This window comes from Centroberyx affinis, unplaced genomic scaffold, assembly GCF_046629955.1.
Source record: "Centroberyx affinis isolate AG114_WGS23_722 - 3 ecotype Tasmania unplaced genomic scaffold, CSIRO-AGI_Caff_v1 ptg004508l_1, whole genome shotgun sequence".
Taxonomy (NCBI): Eukaryota; Metazoa; Chordata; class Actinopteri; order Beryciformes; family Berycidae; genus Centroberyx; species Centroberyx affinis.
Window position 1 is genome coordinate 214,514 of NW_027282155.1, and position 27,691 is coordinate 242,204.

Below are 27,691 nucleotides of genomic sequence, written 5' to 3' on the forward strand. Positions count from 1 at the left end.
ATGGAGGTTAGGTATGGTGAGAGACTTTTGTGCTTGGCCGTGCTGTCCAGTGTCCTCTGCGTGGGTTCAGTTCTGGGGAAATACGTCAAAGGCATCGTCAACACCAAGGAGGTAAGGGCTGTTTTTGTTTTATTCCCCTAATTTATCACTTGTGACAATGACATCGCCTCAGACTGAGACTGTTAGTGGAAAAGGGACCCGACTGCGTATCCGCACGCAGGTGTCTCTGTGGCGGACTGCTCAGCGGATAGACGAACATCTTATTGCCCAGCCCCTGTTAAGTTGCCTGGGGTATTTGGATCTATTTGTTGTTGCTATATGTAACACATTCACCTCTATTCTGCCTTGCAATTGCGCGCCATCTGTATGCGTGTCATATGCGGCGTATATTTTACCTTCATTATTCCGGATAGTCTTTTGGCATTATTCTAATGACCAGCATCAAACCAGTCTACGATTGTCGAGCCTACAGTAGTAACCCTCATCTTTAACCCAGAGCCAACCTATTGCATTAGATTTTCTTACATGCTTTAAATTGCCAAGAATAATCCGGTTATTATAAGGAGAGCCGTTACAGGTGTGCGTCAGATGTCTTCTGGCGCGCAGCGGTTGTTTTGTAGTGGTCCTGTAACAACTAGGATCAGTCCACCCCGGTCAGGGTTTTAGTCAGTTTTCAGACAAAAGCAGCCTCTGTCTTCCTGCCCTGACTCTCTGTCTGTGAGAGTTAAAATATAATTGTGTCATGGACAGATACGGGCCGTTTGTAATACTGTACCACCTGGTGTTCCACCTCTGTGCTTTATATTTTTCAACAGTTTATGGAACAAGTACAGTACAGGGGAGCAGTACACAATACAAAGACGTTGGATGGGTCTTCCATTTTGCTCTGAGTAGCCTAGTAGGCCACCATCCATCTATAACCATGCATCAAGCCTAAGTAGCCTTTATAACAAGACTTTCAAATAAGCCTCAGTCACTCATTTTGTTCATTTCTTTGTATATTCAAATAGAGAACATCATAATAAGTCTATTGGTGGTAATTTCTACAGAAAAATCTAAAGCTGTAGAAATCAAAATATTCATCTATGATGCAAGGGAAGAGACTATATTATTGATTTCCCACTGGTGTTCTGTGGAGTGAGCTCAGGTATGCCTGGAGTTTTTGCTCAAACATAAAGAAAGTCAATGTTTAACAAATATGAAACATGGATCATTGTTTGAATCAAATTAGATAAGCATAACAATATACCTGAGCACGTTTGAGCAAGGCAATTAACCCTTAGTTTCCTCAGTGGAGCTGCTCAGTGGCCAGCAGCAGAAGACTGTGGATGCACTCAGCAGCTCCCAGGTGTGACTGCATGTCACTGCATGAATGTGAAGCAGGGTGGTGTGGAGAAAAAGAGCATGCACGTTCAGGAAAACCCTTCCTTTGAGAAATCAAGGTTAAAAATATTGTACCACAAAAGGTTGAAATACATTGCCACTGAGCACCGCATCCACTGCTAATGGGAGCCAGGCAAAGTGAATCCTTGGATCTGAAGGTGTTGAATAAAACAAGTATATCGCCTTACTTGGCTCTCCCAAAAAATGAAGAATAGAATGTATCAGACACCAGGAGGTTTGAGTCAATAAAGTTTCATTTTGAACAGACCTATAAAACCTGTTGACTATTTGTGTTCGGATACCCTTAAGTCTGTCTGCAGCAAATTTGAAACTGCTTCATAAAAGGAGACACTACTACTGAAGTCACGAGTTTGAATCCCCAGACTGGGAAGATCAGAATGGATAAAATGAACAAGAGGCAGTCGTTGCTCCATCACTAACTACTGTTGAAATGCCCTTGAACAAAGCGCAGAATCCCCACCTGCTTCAGTGGAGCTGCTCAGTGGCCGACAGCGGGCTAAAAGTCTTTGGTTGAACTGGGCAGCTTCCAAGTGTTAGTGTGTGTGTGTGTGTGTGTGTGTGTGTGTGTAACTTGTCCCCTGGCATCTGCTCTCATAGTCCTCTGCGGTAAATAAGAATATGGTTTTAGTCAACCCGCCTTGTTATATAAAGGCTTAAAATAAATGAGGCTTAAGATAAATAAATAAAATCCACATCTATACTGCATTGTTAGTCGTGAATAGATAAATTATAATGAAGAAATGAATTAGATGGGTAAATAAATGAAGATAAATTGGAGTTGCATGCTTTATTTCACGCCTTTCACTCATTTCCCTGTGGGGCTAAAGAAGATTCTTGCGGCCAGTTTTTCTCAATATGCGTCTCTGAACCAGTCAAGGACTATTTGACAACCTAAGCAAAACAACAGAGCACTTTGAATGGCACAAGGTAACACAGGGCTTGACATATTGATATTGTGTGTGTGTGCGTGTGTGTGTGTGTGTATATACAGTTAAACACATCATCAGTCTTGCTTGTGCATTGCTGCCCCAAGGTCACCTACTAACTCACATCACCTCCTCTCCGTCTCTGTCTCTCTCCTTCTCCTTCTCGCTCTCTCTCAGATTTACACTCATACACACACGCACACACACACACACACACACAAAGGATAAATCCCAGTGCTACCAAAATACTTAACTTAAATCCCATGTCTGCAGCAGCTATATCAGGGTCTGGAGAAGGGAGAGCAGAGTTTAGGCAGAACTCTAAATTTACAAGTATAATTTACCACACTGGGAAGGATCAATAGGATCTGTTGGGAAGACTGGAGTTACTGGTTGAATAGAGACACAAGGAAAGTTAAAGACAGGCATTGATGTGGGGGACTGGTTAACAGTTTTATTGCAGCTGGTAGATGCATATAATTAGCCTCAGTGGCTGGCAGTGTCAGGCAGTACGATCCGGCTTGAGGACTGATAAAGCGTCCCTTCGAGGAGCGGGCAGTAGTAGCCTTAAGGTCAGAAGACGGTCGCCATTTTGAATCTGGCTGGGAAAATCTGGGCAGGGAAAGTGAATGATTTTTAAAAAAAAAACCTCTCCCCTCCTTCAGCAGCTACCATCGAGGAACCCTTTTAGTAAGGCACTTAACCCACAAACTGCTTCAGGCTGCACTGGGAAGCTCCCATGTGTCAGAACTGTATGAGTTTGAAGCAGGGCATCGCTGGAAAGCAGCATTTGTGAAGGTTGAAAAAGTCCTTGAATCACCTCAGGTTGGGGTTCAGCGTCTTGTTCAGTTGCACTTTGACACACACTGGCTGTGACAGGTATCAAACCTGTGACCTTCTGATTTTCTAAAGGTTTTCTAGATTTTCTAAACTATTCCTCTTGGGGTGTGGAGCAACAGTGCTGCACACTTGTACTATAGAAAGAGTGGTTGCGTCTGTAAATATCTCTTGGTAGGGGCAGGAAGGGTTCCCAGACTTCCCACGGACCTTGACAATCCATTGAGAAAAACTAAATAAGGCCTTAAATGTTTTTGAAAATGAATGGATGGTCTTGAAAGTGCTGCTATATTTTTTTTAATTAAAATATAGCAGCCAAATTAATCAGTATGCCTCAGCTCTCTGGACCTCTCACCATCCCTGGATCAACACTTCACATCCTGAGGAAAACCCTCTGATGGAGATTTGCATTGATATCACTGCAGTTTCAAAAGTAATGATTTAACCAGGATTTTTTGACTTGACAAGATCATGAGTAAAAAATTAGGCCTCTGTAATTTCTGCTGTTGACCAATGTCATGTCTTCAGGTAACTTAAAACATGCCAATTTTGAGTCGCAAAACAATACCTAGAAAGTCATGGAAAAGTCCTTGAATGTGACGTCCAGCTGAGTCCGGGAAGCCTGTGTTTAGAATTTCCCAGTCCACTACTCAATCAGTTTTCTGCATCTTTTTTTTATGAGAACATTGTGATTAGATACCGTGTGTGTGTGTGTGTGTGTGTGTGTGTGTGTGTGTGTGTGTTTATGTGTGGGCGTGAGAGTGAGAAGGACAGTCTGGATGTGTGCACACTTGCTTGAATCTGTGTGTGTGTGTGTGTGTGTGTGTGTGTGTGTGTGTGTGTGCATGCCTGCGAGGCTTGTGTGCTCATGTGAAAGACACAGAGAGGGACAGAGCTTGATGCCCGAGTGTGTTTATGTGTGTGTCGTGCGTCCGTGTGTTTATGTGTTGCGGCGTTGTGTAACCCTGACTAATGAATCATTGAGAAGCCCAGCAGTCCAGGGGTGACTTGACTAGCTGATTGGTAATTAATTGTTAATGAGGCTTAGCAAGCAAACAGGGATCTGGAGAGACAGAGAAAAAGACAGAAAGCTACAGAGATGAAAGGACAGAGAGAGAGAGGGGGAAAGAGTGTGATAGAGAGACACAGAGAGAGAGAGAGAGAGAGAGAGAGAGAGAGGGGGAGATGCTGAATTGACCGGATACTGCATCAAGGCATAGCACTTGATTAATGGGCTGTACGTACACACACACACACACACACACACACACACACACACACAGACATGCACAAACACATGCACACACACGCACGCGCACACACAGAGAGGTGGCTGAATGACTCTGCATCACAATGCAGTGGCCATGGGGAAATAAGAGGACTAAAAGGGGATTAAGGTAGACACCTCATCCACTGTTTCTGTTCTCCAGTGGCTCAGCCTCTGCTCTGCTTTCCACTGACAGACAGACACACATACACACACACATATACACACACACACACACACGCTGGGCTATACTGGGCTTACTGGAGGCTGCCTGGGATACTCTCTGACATTGGTGGAATAGCTTTGCCCTGGTGCTGAATTGGCCTAACAGCTATCCAGCAACACACAGACTTGTTGATGCTGCCTTGACCTTGTTAGGCTCAGCTGTCCGGCCTTCCAGCTAACTAGAACAATGACCTCAAGTGTCTGAGGCAGAGAAATTTGCAGTGTGTGTTTATATATATATGTGTGTGTGTGTGTGTGTCTGTGTGTGTGTGTGTGTGTGTGTGTGTGTGTGTGTGTGTGACTGTCTCTTCCCATGAGGTCCAGACATTCTCACAACGATAATAGAATCAGAAAACGACTTTGGTTAGCGTTCGTGATCAATGGAACGTTCTCATGGGTGTAGTAATACCGACGTGTGTGTGTGACTGTGCATTTGTGTGTTGGAAGCAGAAAGAATGAGCTCATAGCAAGAAAGTCTAACTAATTATCTGCTCCGAACACAATTGTTCAGGCAGAGCTGTGCTACCGCTGGGTTATTGAGTAGGTAATTTGAAGGACGGACACACGGAGACTAGACAGAATAAAAGTGTTTGTGTGTGTTGTGAATGAACGGCTTGGCCTTTTGATGTTTCTATGGCAGCTGCAAACTAAGGCATGCAGCGGTTGCTATGACAATAATGGGGGGATTGACGTTTGGTGTGGTGTGTGTGTGTGTGTGTGTGTCGGTGTGTGCATATGTGTGGGTATGCATGTTTCTTTGAGACCAACCATGCATACTGTAGAGTGTGTGCACACGTGCTTGTGGGTGATTCTGTGTGTGTGTGTGTGTGTGTGTGTGTGTGTGTGTGTGCCTAACATTTAAGTCCAACAAGGGGGTCTTTCACAGTCCCACCCCTGGTCAGTTAAATGATATATACCGCCCCCTCCCTCCATCCCTCCATCCCAACCGGACCACCCTTCCCTCCTCGCTCTCCGGGGACCCGGCTCTGGGTCAGTGCTTCCCTCTGCTGTCCCGGTTGTCATGGTAACAGCCGTAAGCGTCACCCGGGACAACGCGGGGAGGAGGGAGCGGGGCTCGGGCTTCAGTGACTTTTGGAGTTTGCCATGAATTATGGCCCAGAGGCTCGAGGGCTGAAGCTGGCTGGCAGAGGCTGAAATATGGCTGCGGTTTTGTTTGCTGTGATATATGGCGGCAGCAGCGCCGGGCATGCTACAGTGCTCCGGTTGCACTTTATTTCTCAGCACAGAAATTACTGAGCTTATTTATGTAGAGAAAACGCAGGGCAATAGTAATTACAGTATAATGGCGCATGGGGAGTTTTTAGGAATGTTTGTTGGTCTGTTGAAGATCAAAAGTCCAAAACAACCAGCCCCAAGGCCAATTTTAATCAGGTGCGGGGCAATTATGCTTGAGTGCATGAAGAAGCTGAAATATGCAACAGCTTCTTGTGTGTGGTCTGAGTGCATGTGATAATAACATCGTAATATGTGTATTGCACTTGAGGCCATGTTTTGTATCTTCTTATTTCAACATTTGAAGAGCCCAATTGCTATTTATCCAGTTAAGAAAAAAAAATATTACCTGAAGTGAATTCCTCAATATTTCTACAATATTGACGGTCCAGTCTTGTCATTTTTCATAATTTTCTCAACCAAGGATTTAAGTTACCTACTATCATTTAAAAAGTACCATTATGGGACATCCTGGTGGCTAAGGCATATACCATGAACCTGCAATGTCCTGGGTTTGAATCCAGCCTGGGTCTCTCTCAACTATAATCTATTAAAATAAAGCAAAAATGCCAAGAACATCATCTTTTTTTCTAAGTACTTTCATTTGTTTTAATCATTTTACAAGAAAAAGTGTCACTTTTTTTCTAAAGAGTGGCTATCTCATTTTGAATTGAAACTCTTCACTCCCTCTGTTGGGATGGTTCAGCTCCCCATGCAGCCCGGGCCGCTCTCCACATAAAGAATTGTGTGTAAATACCATATAAGTGATGTGGTGTTAGTGCTGTGTTCAGCACTATGATCCATATCTGTGCGTCTGCCCACAGCTGTATAGAATATATATAGACCGCCGCTGACTGATCCGCCGTTGCCGATGCTGCAGTGCCTTATGTAAGCCCAGTGAAGTACACCATCAGCACTATTATCTGGTCTCATGCTGCCAAGTTTATGGCTGAATAATATTAAGAATGGATAGTCTCTATTTTCTTCTCAACCCCTCTCCCTTATTAATGCGCTGAGCAACCCCCTTCATGCCCTCTGCTTATACCCTTTCAGGAAGTTTACCCTCTTGACTCTACCTCCCTCCCTTCCACCTTTCCCCTTTTTTCTCTTCCACACCAATCCCTTTTTTTTTTTCTTTTTTACAATCCCCCTCACCCCATGCCCTCTCCTATACCTTTTCTGGAGGTCTGCCCTTGTGTCCCTTCGCCCTTTCCTCCCGGTCTCCTCTCCCCCTCTCCTTCTCCTCCCCTTCCCTTCTTTATTGCACCCATTTATGCCCTCTCCACTTTTTTTTTATTTTCTGTATGTCTTCTCTCTCCTCTCCTCCCTCCCCCACCTCCTCCCTTTTCTCTCCCACATTTATAACCTTTATATACTCACACATACCTTCTCATTCTCCATTTTTGAACCCTTTTTTTGCCCTCTCCTGCTTACCTACCTCCCCCTTGCTTTTCCACTGATGTTAATGTTTTGTTTTTTTACCTTCTCTCCTTTCCTTCTCACCTCTCCTTCCTTTTCCTGCTCCTTCTCTTTCCTCTCTCCTCTCTTTCTTAACTCCAGGATTGGGTTTTCCTCACTCGTTTCTGCTTTCTCACCGACTTCGGACGTCTGGACTTCCGGTTCCGCTATCCAAAGGTAGGATGACTCATTTTTGTGTGTGCGTGTGTGCGTGTGTGTGTGTGTGTGTGTGTGTGTACCTCCATGCATGCTTCTGTTTGTTTTCTTTTTTTTTTTTTCTTTTCATTTTCCAAATTGCCAAAGCCAAATTGCCACAGTCTGCCTTCCCATATACTGAATTGCTCCCTTGTTCTTCTGTACCAGCCACTGCATTACACTTTCTTCTATCACTGGCAACATCAATGTTTTACATTTCTTCTTTCACCATCCTTTCTTTCTTTACTTCACTCTCTCTTCCGCTCTACTCACCAACTGCCTCTCTCTTTCTCTCTTTCCTTCCTCCTCCTTCCTTTAAATTGATGCTATCGCTCTTTTTCTCCTCTCTGCTTCTCTCTTCCTTCCTCCGGCTATTCCTGCGATACTCCGCATATACCTTGTCCTCTTTTCCTTTCCTCTCCTTCTTTTGCTCTCCTTCTCTCTATCCTTCTATCCGTCTGTTTCGTTCTTCCGCTCTGCCCCCTTTTACCAATGCTGTTCTTTTACTCTTTTAGCCTGCAGACTTTGGAAACTGTTTTTGTCGTATAAATCTCACACCCTCTCACTCGTTCTCCCTGCCTCGTCTCCCCCTCCTCTCTGTTCTCTTCTCTGCGCATCCCACCCCTACCTTTCTCCTAACCTCTGTCTCTCTCTCTCTCTCTATCTCTCTCTCTCTCCCTCTATCTCTCCTTGTCTCCGTCCTGCGCAGTCTCGGTGCTGTCAGAACATATTGCTCTACTTTGATGACAGCTCTCAGTGGCCAGCTGTGTACAAGAGGCCCGAAAAGGTGAGATACTGACACCCTCTGCATTGTGTTTTGTGGAAAGCCTGTATTAAAGGGAAATAACACCCGATTTTAGAATTCAAATTGTCACTGTTGTCATGTAAGAATCTTGTGTCTCCAGTTTTGTTGATTTTCATGTTTTAACTTCAATTGAAAGATCACACACTCCTATATGGGTTGAGGAAATTCTATGACCCTTGGTGCTAATGAGACCTTTTCAAAACCCATTGGATAAACTCTAAAGTACATGGTGGCTGGGCTAAAAATAACCCTGCTTTCCTTAGTTCCTGAAAAGTTTGTATTTTGGAGATACAGGGATTTCACCCGAGAGCGGTAAATATATTATTGATAATACATGCACATATCTAGGACGATGCAATCCATATCTGTGAACACAAACAGAGCGAGACACCAGACTTACGACTTTGAACTTGTGAACTGAAGCTTCTTCGTAGGCAATGACATGGAAAAGTTGGTGACTGTGAAAACAGCCGGGAAGATTTGTGCATAGAAACTCACAAAATCAGACTCCCATCCACCGTCCATGCAGTGCAAATTTAATATCTTGTTGATATCATAAATTTAAGTCAGAGGTTTTTTGGCTTTGGGAGAGTTACAGTATTTATGTTCATATATATCACCTGGCCTGTCCCTAGACTATAGAAATAACATACATGAATACTTAAACTGTGCATTATTCTTCTATATGCAACACGATCAGCTGTCACTTTGATATATAACATGCCATCAGTTTATGAAATCGACATTAAATTGCTTTTACAACCAATAAAAAATGTATAATGGGGCCATTTATTCTAGACAGACCCTTGCTACCCTCCTCACCCCCAGTCGGCTGTGCTTAACCAGTGCATTGTTCTATCAGCACACAGGATCTGATGTAATTATTCCCTGTGCTATTAAACTAGGGTAAGCGCCTAAGTAGAAACCTGCTTGAATGTTAGAGGAAAGGGAAGAGCGGTTATCAGGGTTATCAAGTATTATGTAGTGTAATATCCTACTTAAAGGAAAAATACACCCTAAAATGCTGTTAACTGATAAAAAAAAACAGCTACTGGTGATGTACCTTGCATTTCTGAGCCCATGTTTTTGTTTGGTGGTGTATTTTTCTTATTCCCATGGATATGTGGCCAAATGTAGATGATGTGAAATGATGCTGAGATATTTTCAGCGCAGCTTCAGTGGAGTTTGATAGCAGAAAAACTTTCAGCTCGTCAGGTTTTGGTGTCAGTACCTCAGTATCAGAGAGCCGGGGCTTCTTTTTAGACTCACCGTTCTGCACCGACGTTCAGCAATCATACAGGGAGACATTCCATCGTAGAAGAGGCAGAGAGACCAGTTTCTCCTCTGACAGTAGCCTCAATAGACCAGAATGCAATGCAGCCACAAGACACAAGTGAGCAGCATGACTCACGCTTTTTCTCACCTGGAAAAACTCTCTCTTTCTTGTTTTTATTATTGCTATCACTATCGCTTGCTACATGCACACCTACACATTTAACCCACCGCTGAATGGAGCAAGTTCAGGCATGATCTCTGGAGTTTGTTGAAAGGCATTCTGGGAAATGTAGGAAATCAATAATTTAAGTAGAAGTAGACGAGACAGGAAAGTGGGTACAACAAAACTCCTGGAGTGCACTGAACATCACAGATTCATGATAAAACAGTGTGAATTTTCCCTTATCGGTAAAGTGTTTATTCATCTAAGGAATATACAGTATATGATGCTGTGATGTCGCTTTTATTTCAACTGCATCTGCTTTCCCCTTTAGAACTGTTACCAGAAGGAGGCTGTGCTGAGGCCCGAGAACAACCAGGTCATCAACCTCACCACACGCTACACCTGGTCAGGCTGTGTGGTAAGCACGCACACATACACACACACACACACACACACACACACACACACACACACACACACACACATACACACTGAAGGACCTGGGTTCAAGCCCTCATGTCGGCAAGCATCCATCCTGCCGAAGTGTCCGCTGAATCCCAACCAGCTCTGGCAGTGCTGTACTGTTGCTGAACCTGACCTCTGACCTCCCTGTGGTGTGTTGTGTGTGTGTGTGTGTGGTTGAGGGGTGAAAAGAGAATTTTCCTACAGGGATTTACAAAGTATCACATTTTTCATTTTCATTATCAGACAGTTAAACTCATTTTTATCTTCCCATTGTATATGCCTTTGTTATGCAAAAGAGGTGCAGGGGTAGCCTATGCAAAAGAGGTAAACACACACACACACACACACACACACACACACACACATACAGAGCAAGAGAGAGTGAGAGAGAGAGAACTAATGGTCTGGAGTATGTGCTTGCCTCCTGTAATGTGAATCCCAAAACAGTTGTTTTACTGATTCAATCAGTTCCACCGCTGATTATACATTCCAGTCAGCCTGGATGGGTCCAAAAGTTTTTTCTTAACATTTGTTTTTTTTATATTTATTTATTTATTTTTTTGGCTTCTTTTTTTACTTTTCAATGGACGACACAACATGTTTGTTTATCACATTAGGAGGTGTGATTGCCAGCTTGACTCTATTGTTGTGGCTGTTAGTGGTTCTTGTCGCCACATTTTAGGCTATATTGGGGTGTGAAATGTGTTGGTAGCTCGATATCTCAAGCTTCCACTCTGTTGTGATAATTCAATGTGTCTCTGAAGTAAATCTCTTGGTGTTTTTGCATAACAGCGTCCTCTCCCTCCCTCTATCTCTCTCTCTCTCTCGCTCTATCTGTCGGTCTCTCTATCTGTCGGTCTCTCTCAGGTGGAGGGAGACGGGAATGAGGAGGTTCTGAGCTGCGTGGGCGGTCGTAGTTTCCGCTCGGTGAGGGAGAGATGGTGGTACATCGCTCTCAGCAAGTGTGGGGTAAGCACTGACCTCCGACCCCCGGTGACCCCCCTCCCCCCCCTCTCCCTCTCCCTCTCCCTCTCGCTCGCACACCAGATGGTTGCCTTGGCGACGCACACCACTCCCACACAAACAGACTCACCGACCGCACACCATGGATGTATTAAACTAGCCGCACATGCAGACACACGCACATACTCTCTCTTTTTCGCTCTCTTTTATTCCCCGACATGCCCATATTTTGAGTTGCACGCAGACACGCGTCATCATCATCATCATCATCAGTCATTGATTAGCGGTGACTCATGCATAGGTGTTAGATAGATTGATTGAAATTATTAAATGCACAAAGACGGGGTGTTTTTTTACATTTTTAAATTATAGTCTAAGTCCTCGCAGTCAAGAAAATAAAACTGATGAACAAGTATGAGCACACCCTGAGGAAGGCTCTGCGAAATGTCGGGTGTTTCCAGGCTATCTTTTGTGCTGGCTCTCAATAAATTTTAAATCAGCTTGAGCATAATTATTGTCCCTGCATTTGCTTCCGCATTTGAGCATCTTGCACTAGGCTACATTTTAAATTACCAAAGATAAAAGTAATCTAGATTGGCAAAAGAATAGGAATTTTACCTATCGATCCCAGATTTATTTGTCCAACCCTAACAGATAGATAGATAGATAGATAGATAGATAGATAGACAGACAGATAGACAGACAGACAGACAGACAGACAGACAGACAGACAGACAGACAGACAGATAGATAGATAGATAGAGGGATGGATGGATAGATGGATGGATGGATATAGATAGATAGATAGATAGATAGATAGATAGATAGATAGATAGATAGACAGACAGATAGACAGACAGACAGACAGACAGACAGACAGACAGACAGATAGATAGATAGATAGATAGAGGGATGGATGGATAGATGGATGGATGGATATAGATAGATAGATAGATAGATGGATGGATGGATGGATGGATATAGATAGATAGATAGATAGATAGATAGATAGATAGATAGATAGATAGATAGATAGATAGATAGATAGATAGAAAAATGTGCAGCTACACATTTCTCACACCAAATGCAATCTAGGGTTTGAGTCTTGGACATTTAAGTCTTTTGGATTTCCCCCTTTGTTTTAATGTTGTGTACGATTACAACTGTGCTCTTCTGACCATCAGATAGAGCCGAACAGGAGCCTTCCAGTTGCACTAAACCCATGATATGTTAGCTCATCCTCTATCTATGCATCAGTCTCTGAATCCCTCTGGACACCTCCAGGCGCCTTATCACTGTGTGCAACAATGTGTCTCATAACACCTCCATATCCCGCTTTAATTCCTGCTTTAACTGTCCCATACATGTCTTACAGCGGCTCCACTGTAGCCTATTGATTAGTTCGCCCCGGGGACTTTTAAGCATTGTGTTGTTTTATAATGGGACTGTGTGTTGTGTTAATGATATGCCGGGAGGAAAAAGAGCAGTGTGGTAGCTGCGGTGTTCTGTTTGTTGATGTGTGTTCAGACCGGGGCGCTCAGTGCAGGCATCATGAGCTCCGTGTAATGATAGCTCTGCTCCGCGATGATACATCCTCCTACACCCTGAGCTCCACTCAAGGACAGAAACCCGGGAAGAGATGTGTGTGTGTGTGTGTCTAGTTTGTTATTCTGTGTGTGGGCTGTTCTTATGTTTGTGTGTGAAACAGAGAGAGAGAGAGTGAATGAGTGACTGATTTAGCATATGTGTGTGTGTGGACATCACTATGTGTCTGCCTGCCTATCAGTGTTATGCTCTTGTTTACGGTTCCCTGTGTGTGTGCAGGTCTGCATATGTGTGTGTGTGTGTGTGTGTCTAGTTTGTTTTTCTATGTGTGGGATGTTTGTGTGTGTGAGACAGAGTGAGAGAAAGAGTGAATGAGTGAATAAGAGACTGATTTTGTATGTATGAGTGTCTGCCTGCTGCCTATCAGTTTATGCTCTTGTTCACGGTTCCCTGTGTGTGTGCAGGCCTGCATATGTGTGTGTGTGTGTGTGTGTGTGCTCATGTCCATGCATATGAGTTTTGCGTGTTTGTGTTTGTGCTGTTGGTTGAGAGAGCTGGTGAAGAGGGATGTGATTAGAACGGATGCTTCCCTCAGTGAGTGGTTTAGTGTCACGCCAGCGTCCGCTGATAGACACGCTGCCTAATGCTGTTGGACTCGAGTATAAAGGCCCGTCTCCACTCCCGGGGACATATGCACGCCGCGCCCTGCAGCCAATTTCCGCCCCTCGTCTCTCTCGCCGCTCGCCGCCTCGCTTCCCATTCACTTTCACACCTCTCTCTCTCTCTGTTTCCTACCTCTGTCGCTCACGATCATTCGCCACGTCTCGCTCTCTTTCAACTCTCTTTTACCACGCCGTGACACTCTCCGTGCCATTTCATATCTCTTTTATTCTTCGTTCTGCCTCTCCTCTCTGTCAGTCTATGTCTCTACTTATCTTTTTCCTCCCTCTTCTCATCCCATCGCTTCATCTTACTGTCTCACCGGTCTCATCTCTTCTTCGCCTCTCGCTCATTCCTTGCATTCTTGCTCCCTCACTTTTATCTGCTTCTACATATTTCCCCCTGTTTTTTTCCTATTTCTCAATTATTCAGCACTCCTCTCATATACACCTGTCATTCAGTCTCTGCCTGTGCTGAAGTTGGTCTAAACCTTTTTCGGCTCATAAACCCTTAAAACCAAAGGATGTCCACCATCAGCCCCTAGATGTGGACTCGCATGCACAAAATGGTAAAATGTGAGGATGATTTTTATGTAACATTTCCAGGCAATTTCACTCAATTAATTATTGGAGGAAGTCTTGCAGAGCATTTGGAAGTGGACCTCTGGCGGCCAGGATGACGGTTGTTCAGACAAATTAATTGTCAGAGTAACTGAAATACAATAAATTTGCACTCTTACTCTTTTTTTCTTCATATGAAGCATGGATGCCCATGTATAAATAATACTTTACACACTAATTTAGCATTTTAAAACAACTTTAAATTCTAGCATCCTCTGTGAAATTCCATTTTTTTTCCAGTCAAATTCCAATTTTCTAATTTTGGTTATTATAAGTATTTGGTTAACTGTTCACTTTGGATGTCTAACCGTGTGTTCACACAACAGGCAAAATCTTGTATTGTTCACTGCTTTGCTATTGGCTTTCATAGCGTTACATCGTTTTGATGAGTTGACATGGCTTGCTAGGAAGTGATAATTAGATCATTGATCAGCATTAATTGAAAATAAAAACAAACCTCAGTAACATTACTTCAGAGCTTACCATCGACCCCAACGATGGATGCTTCCTGTAGTCTCAAATAAAGGTTGTAGAGAACTGTAAAGGTTTGAATGGCTGTAATCAACTTCTCATCTATTTTGCGCTTGCTAGGCGGAACTAATTTTCATGAAACGAAATCACCTTTGTAGGGATGCAAGGAAGCACAGAAGTCTGATTGGCTGTTGATGGCTGTTGACCATGGAAATCTCAGCTGATAAACTGACCAAGTTTCCCTGGTTGCTTAGCTCTATAGGAAATGAAATGGACTTCCAGTGATTTGTGGATCATGTTGCTCACAGTGTGAACACAGTAACGGTTCATAACAGTGAGATTCTACTTGTATATTTGTATATTATTTGTAAATCAAAAATGTTTCACACTCCTTAAACCACCTAGCGACCCCCCAAAACCATCTTGCTGCCTCCTGTCTGGCCCACAGATTGAGAATCACTGCTTTGATGTTCCACAGTTTTCCTTACCTACTCTTTCCTTCTCCCCTGCGCATTTTTCTTTTCCCCTGTTTGCATTTGCTGCTCTTTCTTTATTGTGGCCTTCTCTACCTGTTTTTTTTTTTACTTTCTCCCTCTCTACATCTATCACTCTCTTTATCTCTGTCTCTTTGCTCTTTGTGTCTGTATTGATTTTGTGGCAGTGCACGCTCTATGCTTCTCGCCCTTTTTGATAGAGGGAGTGAGATGGAGTCTCAGGCTGCCAAATGAAATCAAAGTCTTTTTTCTCTCCCTTTCCCTCGCTCCACCGCAACAAGCCCAAACTCCATTGGCTTTGAACTTCTGTCTGTGAAATGAGCTCTTTGTGCTCTGATTGTCAACCTATCTCTCTCCTCTCTCTCTCTTGTTCTCCGCTCCCCATCTCTCTTTCTCTCCCTCCCTCCCTCAATTCAATTCAACACTATTTATTTGCATGACTGCCGAAAATTAACAACATTTCAAAAGTGGTTTGCTGTACATGCTTGTTCATTTTCCCCATGGGATTCCAACTATCCCGCTACTTTACTCCTGTACTCTCTCTATGTCCTCTCTCATAACAATGCAATATAGAACAATTATATCAAAACCATACAAATAAATACTGTGCAGTAGTTGAATTGGATATTTTATCACAGTTATTACTGATAAAAACAAGAATATTCTGTGTTAGCAACTCTGTCACTGTCCCTCTGGCTACGTCCATCATCCATCCATCCATCCATCCATCCATCCATCCATACATCTGTCCATCATCTATCCATCCATCCATCCATTTTCTTCCCAATTATCCAGTTCAGGTTCACAGTGGCAACAGGGCAAGCAGAGCTGCCTGGATGTTCTTTTCCCCAGCAGCTTCCTCCAGACACCTGGGGGATCCCAAGGCGCTTCCAGGCCAGCTGGGAGATCTGGCTATGGCACAATAACACAGCTACAGCAGCTAAACCAACAGTGTGTCCCTCCCTAAGGAGGATTTGGATGTTTTCCTCCTCTCTTAACAGGGGAGAGACTGGGAGCAGAATCTGGGTTCTTTTTGTTTGAATTTAAAGCTGCACCAGGCACGATTTTTATTTAAAAATAGACCCATCTTATCAGCTTAAAACACAACGTGGGGCTGTGACAGAGAATAATTCAGATGCTGCAGATTCACTCTATTTGCCCACATTCAATTCTGGTGTAAGGAATGGACATTGGTGGAAAATCTACACACACAGAAAGTGATTAATCGAAATTTAAGAGTGAAAAAAACCCAAAACCTGTCTCCTAAATTGCAGCCAGCGAGCGCTCCATTCAGAGAAAGCTGGACTCACCAACATTAGATCTTCTGCCTCGCTCATCCCAAAGTGTCCCTCTGTGTAAAGCAAGCACAGACTGGCTGGGTGGGTAAACATGAGCGTACTGTGTGCAGTTTAGTGACATCATGTTAGATGGTTTTTGGGTAATGAAGTCCTTAGATTTCCTCTCACTGCCATTCAGGGCCATCATGCGAAATTGCCCAGTGTAGTTTCAAGCATAATATGTATATTTGCATATGATCGTGCAGATCATAAAGCTCTTCACAGTGTAAGAAAAAGTGCATTTTCTCTCTCACCTGATCACCTCTCTCTCTCTCTCTCTCTCTCTCTCTCTCTCTCTCTGTCTCTCTCTCTCCCTCTCTGTCTTATTCTCTCTCTCCCAGGGCGATGGCTTGCAGCTGGAGTACGAGATGAAACTGACCAATGGCCAGTCTTTCTGGACGCAGCATTTCTCTGCGGATGAGTTCGGTAAGAGCGATTAGACAGAAAGAGAGAGATTATGGAACGAATGGCTGATGGCACAAGCCAACACTACTTAGCACGGCCAATAAAGCACACTGAACTGAACAAATTACAATAATGAAGGGACGGCTGAATGAATTAATGATGATAGATGAACTCAGAGGAAGGGATGAAAAGGAGGAGAAGAAACCGAAGTGGCCGTGTCTCTAAATGAATTATTCCTACATCTCCAACCATGTTCTCTCTCCCTCTCTCTCTCTCTCTCCCTCCCTCTCTCTCTCTGTATCTCAACTAATCCAATATCCTTGTCACGTTTCTGCCTCTCTCCATTTTTCATCCCTCTTTTCCCCTTTCCCTCGCCCCCTTTTCTCTATATTCCCCTCTGTCCTTCACCCTCATGTTCTCTTTCCCACTTCAACTCCTTTACTTTCTCGCTTTCATTCCTCCCTCTCTCTCGTTCCTTCGCTTCTCCTTTCCCCTCCCTCTCTCCATCCCTTCCTCCCAGGAATTTTGGAGACGGACATCACGTTCCTGATCATCTTCTCCATGGTGTTCCTCCTCTCCTGCTACTTTGCCTGTAAGTACTCCCTCTCTCTTTCCACTTATCTCTCTCTTTCTCTCTCTACATATCTTCAAGTCTCTCTCTATTTCCCTCTCTCTCTGTTTTTCCATGAGCAGACCAATTCTTCTTGCCTTTCAAAGTGCACTGCAGTCATTATTAAGTGCCTTTTCGCCAGATGTAATATAAAGTCTACACGTTTTCGTGATGGGATAGGAGTAAGTTCTCATGTTTCTTCAGATAAGTAAAGGTGGAGCGTGCGCCTGCTTTCTCCTGGGACCGGGAGTTTGTCAGAGCAGAGCATGAACAACACACTAGTAGAAGGGAGAGGATGGGCAGAGAAGGGTTGGGCTTTATGTACAGGTGAACGGTTGAATGGAGAGGGTAGCAGTAGCCTAATGGTTAGAGAAGCGAGCTTGTGACATGACACAGTTCAAATACCTGGAGCAGCTGGGAACAAATGGGGAGGGGAAGTGCCCCCCTTCGCTTAAAGCAACATTTCACCCCAAAATGAATTCAATTATCTGCTCACCCCATGTGGATGCAGAAACTCCACTGAAATTTGTACGACCATCAAACACACAGCGAGTTAGCCCCTGCAGCTCTATCTCAGCCTTCTCTCAAACTACTGAAGTGAGTGGAGTCTGGTTGCTTAGAGTACTAAAAAGGGCAATAAAATGATAAAATGACCATCAAGTTTCTCTAAGCAACTCCTGCAGCGTAACACAAGTGTTTTGTAGCCAAACGATTAAAAAAAGTCAAGAAGGCCTATATTTACCTCATTATGCAGCGTTTTTGGTAATTGTCTTTCTTTCCAAAACAAGGAAATGGGCTGATCATGTTCACAACTTGCCATCCAATAGAGGAGGTTGGGGGCGGTGCATACTAGCACAGCAAACTCTCTGTTGGCTGGCGAGTTGTAAACAGGACCAGCCCATTTCCTTGCTTCAGTTGTTATACCACACAAGAAGCAGAAGTTAGCATTTCCTCTACCTAGAATAACACCACATAATGAGATAAATTTTGGTCTTTTGGGCTATTTAGATCCATTTAACGTCATTTTATACCCTTTTTAGAACTCTTAACAACCAGACTCTGTTCACTAGTTTGGGAGAAGGCTTGAGTTTTCACTGACATGGGGGTAGATAATGACAGAATTTTAATTTTGGGGTGAAATGTTCCTTTAACAACCACATTCAGAGTACCTTTGAGGAAGCCACTAGATCCCATATGGTTAAAGGACCCAGTAACTCAGCTGCCCAAGCCTCTGGTTGTACGGGGCAGCAGTGAGTGTGTACTATATGTGTTTATGACCCTTCCTCTCTCCGTAAATACTCCCTGAGGCCACTGCTGTTTATAATAATATTTTCTTAGTCAAATTGCCTACTTAAATAAGCATTAAAAATATTTCCTCAGAGATTAGGGAAGGGAGAGAACAGAGAAGATGTATATGCGCTCATCTAGAGACGGGTGTTGCAAGATGGATGCATACTAATGGGAGCTCTCCCCATCTATCTGGCCCTCTCCCTTCTTTTCTTCTCCCTTCTCTCTGTCTCTCACTCTCTGTACCTCTCTCGCTCTCCTTCGCCATCTGTTACCATATCTACATCCTTTTTATCTCTACCCCTCCACACACACACACACACACACACACACACACACACACACACACACACACACACACACACACATACACACCTCTATCTCATTCTTGTTTTTTTCCCCCCCATAGACAATCTGAAGGGAAGACAGCTTCTTCACACAACCTACAAAATGTTTATGACAGCGGCAGGTGTGGAGGGTGAGAGCCATAACTTCTATTGTGCATGGACACACACACACACACACACACACACACACACACACACATCTATACACACACACACACACACACACACACACACACACACATTGATAGATATGAGTGGATGCACACCAGCTCACATCCCACACACTCTCTCAATGAGCCTTTCAGACGGCTGGAGCATCTCATACCTTAATCCCTACTTCAGAGCGGAGATATTATCACCCTTATTAGCCTCTGAATAGGAACTATTGCAAACAGCGGTGCTTCGCTACAGTGTTCAGTGGAGCGTGCTGTTTCTGACGAATTCTCCTCCCCCCTCTCTCTCATCCCCCTCTCGTCTCCTTTCTCTCCTCCTACTTATCTCGCTCTATCCTGCCTCCCTCGCTTGCTTGTCCCATCTCCAAATCCCTTCTCGATTCTCCTGCCCCTCTCGATTCCCTTTCTCCCTCTCCTCCCACCTCTCCCAAGCCGTCTCCTACTCCTCCCTCTCCCGCTCTTTCTTCTCTCCTCTCTATTCTGTTATTCTTTGTTTTCTCTCATCTGCTGCCTTTCTCTCCCCTTCTGCTCCATCTGCCTCCTTGTTATCTACCCTGGTCTCCCTTTTCACCTCGCCAAACCTTCTTCTTCTTCTTCTTCTTTCCCCCCTTCTCTCACTTCCTTCTCTCCTACCTATTATGTCCCCCTCTCTTCTTCCTTCTCTCCTCTTCTCCTCATTTTCTCCATCCCATCCATCCTCTTCTCCAACCCCCCCCCCCCCCCCTGCCTTCTTGTCCGTCTTCTCTCCTCTCCCTCCTTCTCTCTCTCTTATTTTCTCATCTCTCTCCTCCCTCCATCTTTTCCACTTGGCAGCGCTCAGCCTGTTGTTCCATTGTATCTACTGGGGCCTGTATGCTAGAGATGGAGTTGGCAACGGCAGTCTGAAAATACTGGGTGAGTTCCTATCCCATATCCCACACCGCTGGCCACTGACTGACTGACTGACACTGTCTCTGCACTGGAAAATCACTCTCTGCCAGCGCAGAATGAGTGAGTGGACGATGATGGATGCGTGTGGGCTGAAGAAGTGTGGTAGCTGGTGTGAAGGGCACAGGCATTGTGTGTGTGTGTGTGTGTCATGACCTGATTTCATCTTCCCTTATGATATTACAGATTCAGAAACCACAACCTAATTACCCCTCTGTCTTTCTCTCCCTCTCTCTCTCTCTCTCTTTCTCTCTCTCCATCTCTCTGTCTCTCTCCAGGGAAATTACTGTTCTCCGTCAGTTTCTTGGTGTTCCTTCTGATGCTCATATTGTTGGGGAAAGGTTTCACTGTCACTAGGTGGGGGCTTGCAACTTGCGTGTGTGTGCATATGTCTGTGTGTGTGTGTGTGTGTGTGTGTGTGTGTGTGTGTGTGTGTGTGTGTGTGAATATGCTAACGTGTCTATATAGTACCAGCCTGTGTGTTCGCGTGGGTGTGCATGTGTGTATCGTCTTTGTCTCTCAGTGTCAGGCCTAGCTGTCATAGTCATAACACTGTCTCCTGAGATGACAATGTTAGATGTCAGTCAAAAAAAATCAGTCAGTTTGGTGGCTGTTATGCTCTGGATGAGCACCTGACACTGAAACTGTGTGGACTGATGTGTAGCATGTGGGGGATTTGATAGAAGTGACACCCATATTGCTGTTGTCGTGTGGAAATCTTGTAACTCCAATTTTGGTGTTTTTTTTTGTGTTTTCACGTCAATTGAAGGATTACATGCTCCTCTATGGGTTGACAAAGTGTATGAAGCCCTTTCAAAACCTCATTGGATAAAGTCACTGTTTTTCTTAGTTACTGATAAGTTGACATTTTGGAGATATGAAATTTTCACCCAACAACGATGACATGCTCTCTCTGGCGTGTGGTGCAGCTGTCTGTGCTGGAGTGTAAAAAAGCAAATGTGTGTGTGTGTGTGTGTGTGTGCGCGCGCGTGTGTGTGTGTGTGTCTGTGTGTGTGTGTGTGTGTGTGCACGTGCACGTGTTCCAGCATCCCTCTGTATATGTGTGTGTCTGTAAGCATGTGTCTGTGTTTGTTTCCTGTCTTCCTCTTACTTGTGTGACCTCTAATCCTCTGTGTGTGTGTGTGTGTGTGTTTGTGTGTGTGTGTGTGTGTGTGTGTGTGTGAATATGTGTCAGGGCGAGGATCAGTCACAGTGGGTCAGTTAAGTTGAGCATCTACATGACAGTCTACACTATCACCTACGTCATCCTCTTCATCTACGAGGCGGAGGTACGGCACCACACACTACATTACCCACACTGCACCATGCTCAATACTCAACCCTCTCTTCCCTGTCCCAATAAACACACAGATGGGCAGGAATTATGCCGAAATTCACGTCATATCGGATTTAGCGAAAATATGAGCTGCCGACTGGGAAAAACTGTTAGTCATACTTACAAAGTAGGACATGTGGGAATTGTTTGTAGACTCCAATATCTCCAATTTGGCATCACAAATTGCGGAAGTGTGTCAACATAGGCAGTAAACATGGCAGGAAATCCACTGATGTCGGCAGCCCGAGGTTATAAAATTCAAAATGATCTGTTATATTCACACTAATACAATCAACCCTACTAACGAAAAGCGAGCAATATCTGCTGCAGTTGGTTTACGCTTGATTTTAAATTCCTAAATAATAAATATGTTGGATGTGGGTGTTCCAAGTTAAACATCCTCCAAGTTGTAGCAGGGAGATGTCATTGTGTTCTTCCGCTTCGTCCGATATGACGTGAACGCAACATTAGATTTATGATATCATGAGTCTCTTTGGCTCTTGTAATATTCTCATAAATATTCATGACTAGGTTGGGCCCACAGGCCAATGTGGGCTGTGATTGCCTTTTCTGTCAAGTCAGTCATCAGACAGATATATGCTAATCATGAATATGCATCAAGTGGATGGAGGAAATTATTCAAATTCATTGATGAGTTATAGATTATGGAACCTTACAGGAGCAGCCATGCATTTCCAAACTACGAGCAGAACTTCAAAGGTTCGCAACACTTAAAATTCCTGTTAACTGTCTCCCTTTTGTATTCTCTTTGATTAGATCTGAGATAACAGAAGTGAGATCAGTGACTCTTTTGGATTTCCTGGAAGTGGAAAGACAGATTCATTGTGAAGTGTATTGTGAGCAGATCTGTATCCCAGTGGCTTGCTGAACACCACAACACATCTGCAATACTCGCCAGTGTTTGAAATGGACTCAGATGTGAAAAGGCTTACAATTTCCCACGTCGCTAAAATTACCATCTTCTCACATCTTCATTCTCTTTGTACTATGCATCTATGAGAAGGGGGAGAACATAGATATCATTGGCTGGTGTTCAGCATGAGCGCCTATGAATTATTAACACACTTCAGGAGTGTAATAGTTACATACATTTCTGCATATTCATTGCAATGGCTTCGGCGCAGTAAGACGTAACAACACTTTGCTTTGGAGAGGTGAATTACAGTCATTGGATCCAGCGTGGTAATGATGCACTGGGAATAATGCAGGGGAACTATCAACGCTATATTTAACACCAGAGCCTATAGCCATCTCTCACACTGCCATATGTGGAGCTGAAGCAGTGCAATTTATCTGCCGCTGCCCTCTTACATGGTCCCTGCTATTAAAGAGCTCAAAACTCCGGGGAGCTCCTACTAAAAATAAGCCAAACTAGGTTACAATTGGAAATGAAATGGAGCTGGTGTATTATGAATTGAAAAGTGGCTCTGCAGTTGGGAATCTCACAGGTTCTGGAGCCCAAAACGCTCCATGCCGAGCTGTTGGAGCTATGTATAATGTAGATTTGGAGCAAGGGTAACCCTGTATGTCCACTGCTATCCAGTCCCTGGGCTGTGAAATGTAATCTACTGTCCGCACACACACACACAAACAAATGCCAATGACCCAGTTTTGGAGAAGTGTCAATGTCTCACATACACACAGAGTGTGTTACAAACTGGGTTTTTGCTGGGTCATGGCACATCAGCTGAACCACAAGCGAGTCCATCTTAGTAATTAGGGCACAGACTCTCCAATCAGTCCTTCTTTACTACTTGAAGTGTAAGAATTTAACCATTGCATTTAACTTTTTCAATACAGGCATGTGTGTGTATCCATGTCATAGTTTTGTGAGAATATCCCATGGTGCATCTCTGTGTCTGTGCCAGTTCTTTGATCCAGGTGAGGTGCTGTATGCCTACGACAGTCCCGCAGGCTACGGACTGATGGGCCTGCAGCTGCTGGCCTACGTGTGGTTCTGCTACGCCGTCCTGGTCTCACTGAAACACTATCCAGAGAAACAGCCCTTCTACATCCCCTTCTTCACCACATACACACTATGGTGAGAGCCGCTCGGCTTCTCTGCTCTGCTGGTGATAATCCTAATACCTGATAGGGCTGCAGCTAACGATTATTTTCATTATTGATTAATCTAGTGATTATTTTTTGATTATTCGATTAATCAAGACAATTTAGTGTATAAAATGTCAAAAATTACTTTTAATTAAGTTACCAGAGCCCAAAGTGATTCTTAACATTACTTACTTAGTCTGCCAAAAAAAAACAAAGTATTCATTTTATAATGACATGAAACTGCAAAAAGTATCAAATCTTAACAGTTGTGAAGTTGTAACCAACAAATGTTTGGTATTTTTACTCAAATGATAAATGACTAAAACTAATCGATTAATATTCTGTTGATCGACTAATTGATTAATCGACTAATTGTTTCAGCTCTAGCACCTGAGCGAGAGACACGTAGAAAAATCCATGTTTGTCTGTTTGAGCTCTTTTTGATTTGAATAATTTATGCTGCCCTATAAAATGTGCATAAGATAGTTGATGCGTTAACGGTCTGGACTTAAAAATTGTTATTTATTTCACACTACCCTTCTGCCAGCCCTGCTCCTCCTCCCTGCTCCACTCTGACTGTAGATAATAGTCCTTGAGTGATTGATCGCAACAGTAAAACATCTATTTTTATTCAGCTGCTCAAGGTCTCTTCTATTAGAATAATTTATACTGCCATAATATGTGCATAAGATAACTATGCTTCAATGCTCTGTGCTTGAAAATATTTCCCTTTCACACAACCATGAGCAAAAACCCCTTCTGCGCACTGCTCAGCTTCTCTGCTCTACGCCGGCTGTGTATAATAGCAAATGCGTCAGCTTGAAATGAAGGGTAGATTACAGGGACTAATATTATCTCTGTATTTCTCCCTCTCATTACAACCGCCATCTCCCGCCTCATTATCTGTGTCTCTTCTCCTCCCATCTTTATCTTTCTCTGCGCCTTTGCTTCCACTCTTTTTCCCCCCTCTCTCTCTCTCTCTCTCTCTCTCTCGCTTACCATCAAACTGTGTTCTTGTCCTCTCATTATATGCGTTTTCTTTATTATTCATCTACCTGCTTCTCTCGTCTTCCTCAGGTTTTTCGCAGTGCCAGTCATGGCTCTGATCGCCAACTTTGGAATTCCTCGATGGGCCCGGGAAAAGATCGTTAACGGCATCCAGCTTGGCATCCACCTCTACGCTCACATTGTGTTCCTTGTTCGTACCGCACACACACACACACACACACACACACACACACACACACACATACACAAACCCTTGCACACATACACACAGTCCACATTATTCATTATGTCTTACATTATTGATTATCCTTGAGTCATAACTCCCTTGTGCTGATTGTCTCCCCCACACACCATTATCTACCTCTTCTTCACCTTGGACACATTTCTTTACTTACTGCTCATGTAACTTTCCTATTATATTCTCGCTCAGTGTGTATATTGCAATTCCTACTTTCCCTCAGACCTCATATGCTCTGGCTACGTGTTAGCTTTACATTTACACATATAGCTGAGATTTGAATTCAGTATGTAAAAATCATTGGGAATTCTTTTTTTTTTTTTATCTCATAGATTATCACACGGCCTTCGGCAGCCAATAAGAATTTCCCGTACCATGTTCGGACGTCCCAGATCGGGATCCTGCTGTCCAGTCCGAAGGGGGATGCGGGGGGCGAGAGCTTCCCCCATCATGCTTATGGAAACAGCTCCTTCCTGGGCGACTCTCAACCCAACTTCACTGAACTCTTCTCCATCCAATCAGTGAGTCTATTTTATGGTGTACATGCTTTTGGGTGCATGGTTGATACCCTGCCTTGAAGTTATTAGACTGTAAAAGAGTGTAGATGAATTCAAGTGAAGGCTATTATAATCCCTTATTGATTCCACCTATTAAATGCACATCAGTCATAAAAGGGTGATGTAGATGGAGTGAGGAGACGGCTTAAAGGAGAATACTGGTGTCATTTATAAGTTATAGTCCATGTACCTCTGTCTGTGTTTTTTTTGTAGTTTTTGAAATACAAACTGTGTCAAACCTAGCTTGAAATTGACTGCTGCCCCGGCTAAATAAAGACACCCCAAATGAGCAGAAGACATGGATGTGACAACAAAGTTTGTAAGGCGACACGTTTTGGAAGGATTATTTCCTGGCAGACGCTTCCAGTTCTTTCTGTGGGTGTCAGGTGATTGACAGTAAGCAGAGCGTAACGTAATGTGGCGCTGATATGAAAACACTCGCTCACTCTGGCATAATGAATTAACAATAAAACAGAAACTTTGACAAAACCAAATTAAGGCTTCATGTTTACTGTGATGGATTATCTAGCTCGGGCAATTTCCAAGTCAGTGGAAGATGTTTTTCATACTGTACAAGAATCAATGGCAGAAAACAAGCCCAGATATCCTCAACTATGCTGACTGTGCGCAGACACCAGCAGGAATATTGTAAAGAAGGGGGGTGACCCAGGCAATTGGCACAAGTTTACAAAAAAGCCTAAGCACTGGGACAACTGAGATGTGGATTGTGTTAAACAGAGTGCAACTCAGTAGTAGGAATGTGTTTCTAATATTTCGTTCACTCAGTATGTGAATATATAGATAATGTAAAGAATATACTGTAGACACTGATATAGGATCAAGTTAGATAGTTTGTGGAGCGTATAGTAATCGATCTGGATGTTAGCCTGCGGGTCAGGGAAGCCGGTAAACGTAATCTAGTCTGACGTCTTTCATCTTCGCAGCATTAGTGAGCTTGAGAGAGAGGAAGTTGTCAAAATGTGATACGGTGATACTGACAGAGTGTCTGCAAGGTTTCTCCTTTCTGCTCGTCTTCAAACCAGGGCAACGCATTTCCATGTCTTCAATCCCGAGGACTAGACCAGGTCAAACCAGTAGAACCACTGAGCTTCCAGCCATGAATTATGAATCGTGACTGAATGTTTCTGATGTTGTTTATGTTCTTAATGTGTTGTGGATATGTGATGTTGTCTGCATATGTATCTTGTGATCAATGTTCATTTTGTTTTTTTTATTTTTTTTATTTAACCAGGTAAAGTCTTATTGAGATTTCAAACTTATTTTGCAAGAGAGACCTGATGACCTAATTCCCCTTTGGGATAATAACGTTGAAGTTGACCTCCTCCCTCTTCCTCCCTCCAGGACCCGGTAAAGACGGTGGATGAGACGGTGTCCCGGAAAGGACAAGAGGTGCCGAGGAACAGCGAGCAAAAGATCATCACCACCGCCGCCGACTTGACATCAACGCTGCCCCCGCCCCCGCCTCCCATACCCCCCCGCCTGGCCACACACTCCCCCCCTGTGCCGCCCCGGCTCCCCTCCTTCACCGAGTATTTCAGCATGCAGGGCGGAGGAGGAGGAGGGCGGGGAACAAAGGCATGAGACAGAGAGAAGGACGGGACAGAAAGAGAGTTGAGAGAAGGAGTGAAGGCTACGCACGGAATGACAATACAGAGTACAGAAAAAATGAGAGAGCGGGATGTGGAAAGCAAGGTGTTACTGTTAAAAGCTACAAAAGGACGGGAAAAAAAGTTGGGACCGATGAAGAAGAGAAATCATCAGAGAGGAGCATGTGAAAGAGAGTCCCTAAACGGTCCCTATTCACCTGCGAGTGGAAATAACCCGAATGGAGGAGTGGGGAAGTGGCTGTGAGATAGGAGTGCTGAGCTTGTAAAAGAATAAAGAAGCAATAAATATTTGATGTTGACCAGTAAGAGGCACAGAGGGAGAAAGATGACAAAGTGGATGTAGCCAGAGCAATAGAATGATAGCTGTGCACGATGCGGAAATGAACAAAATTCTGAAATACTTTCATTCAAAAATGTATGAGGCATTGACGGTGGGCCTGGAGGAGTTTGTAAATAGCTAAAATAGGAGAGAGCTACCACTCTGAATAGTTTGTTTTTATCGCAAAAAACTTTTGTTTTGATGATGTTTTTTTCCACATCATTGAATTCCAGTTGGTGCTGTGACCGTCAAAAATCTCATGCCATTACATTTTACCAGAGTTAAGTATTTATCCCCTTCATGTGAAAAAAAAAAAAAAAAAAAAGACTTTATGTTTTATGTTTGACACATTTTGATAAATCATAGATATTTACTCTCTATATCAAATTCGTTGGGTTAATTTATATTCTTATATGCCTTCACTGCAGCTGGTTATTCTG

At 43.6% G+C, this 27,691-nt stretch overlaps 1 protein-coding gene across 1 annotated transcript; it reads left to right on the plus strand.

Moving 5' to 3' along the window:
* Positions 1-26,906, plus strand: tmem145 (transmembrane protein 145). The gene is made up of 15 exons (XM_071544255.1): positions 1-111; positions 7,453-7,527; positions 8,255-8,332; positions 10,120-10,206; positions 11,121-11,222; positions 16,685-16,769; positions 17,269-17,340; positions 19,055-19,123; positions 19,979-20,059; positions 20,371-20,449; positions 21,288-21,381; positions 23,318-23,490; positions 24,579-24,699; positions 25,080-25,268; positions 26,667-26,906. The coding sequence occupies exons 1-15, from the start codon at positions 1-3 to the stop codon at positions 26,904-26,906; spliced, it is 1,656 nt and encodes a 551-aa protein (XP_071400356.1).
* Positions 26,907-27,691: the final 785 nt, after the last annotated feature.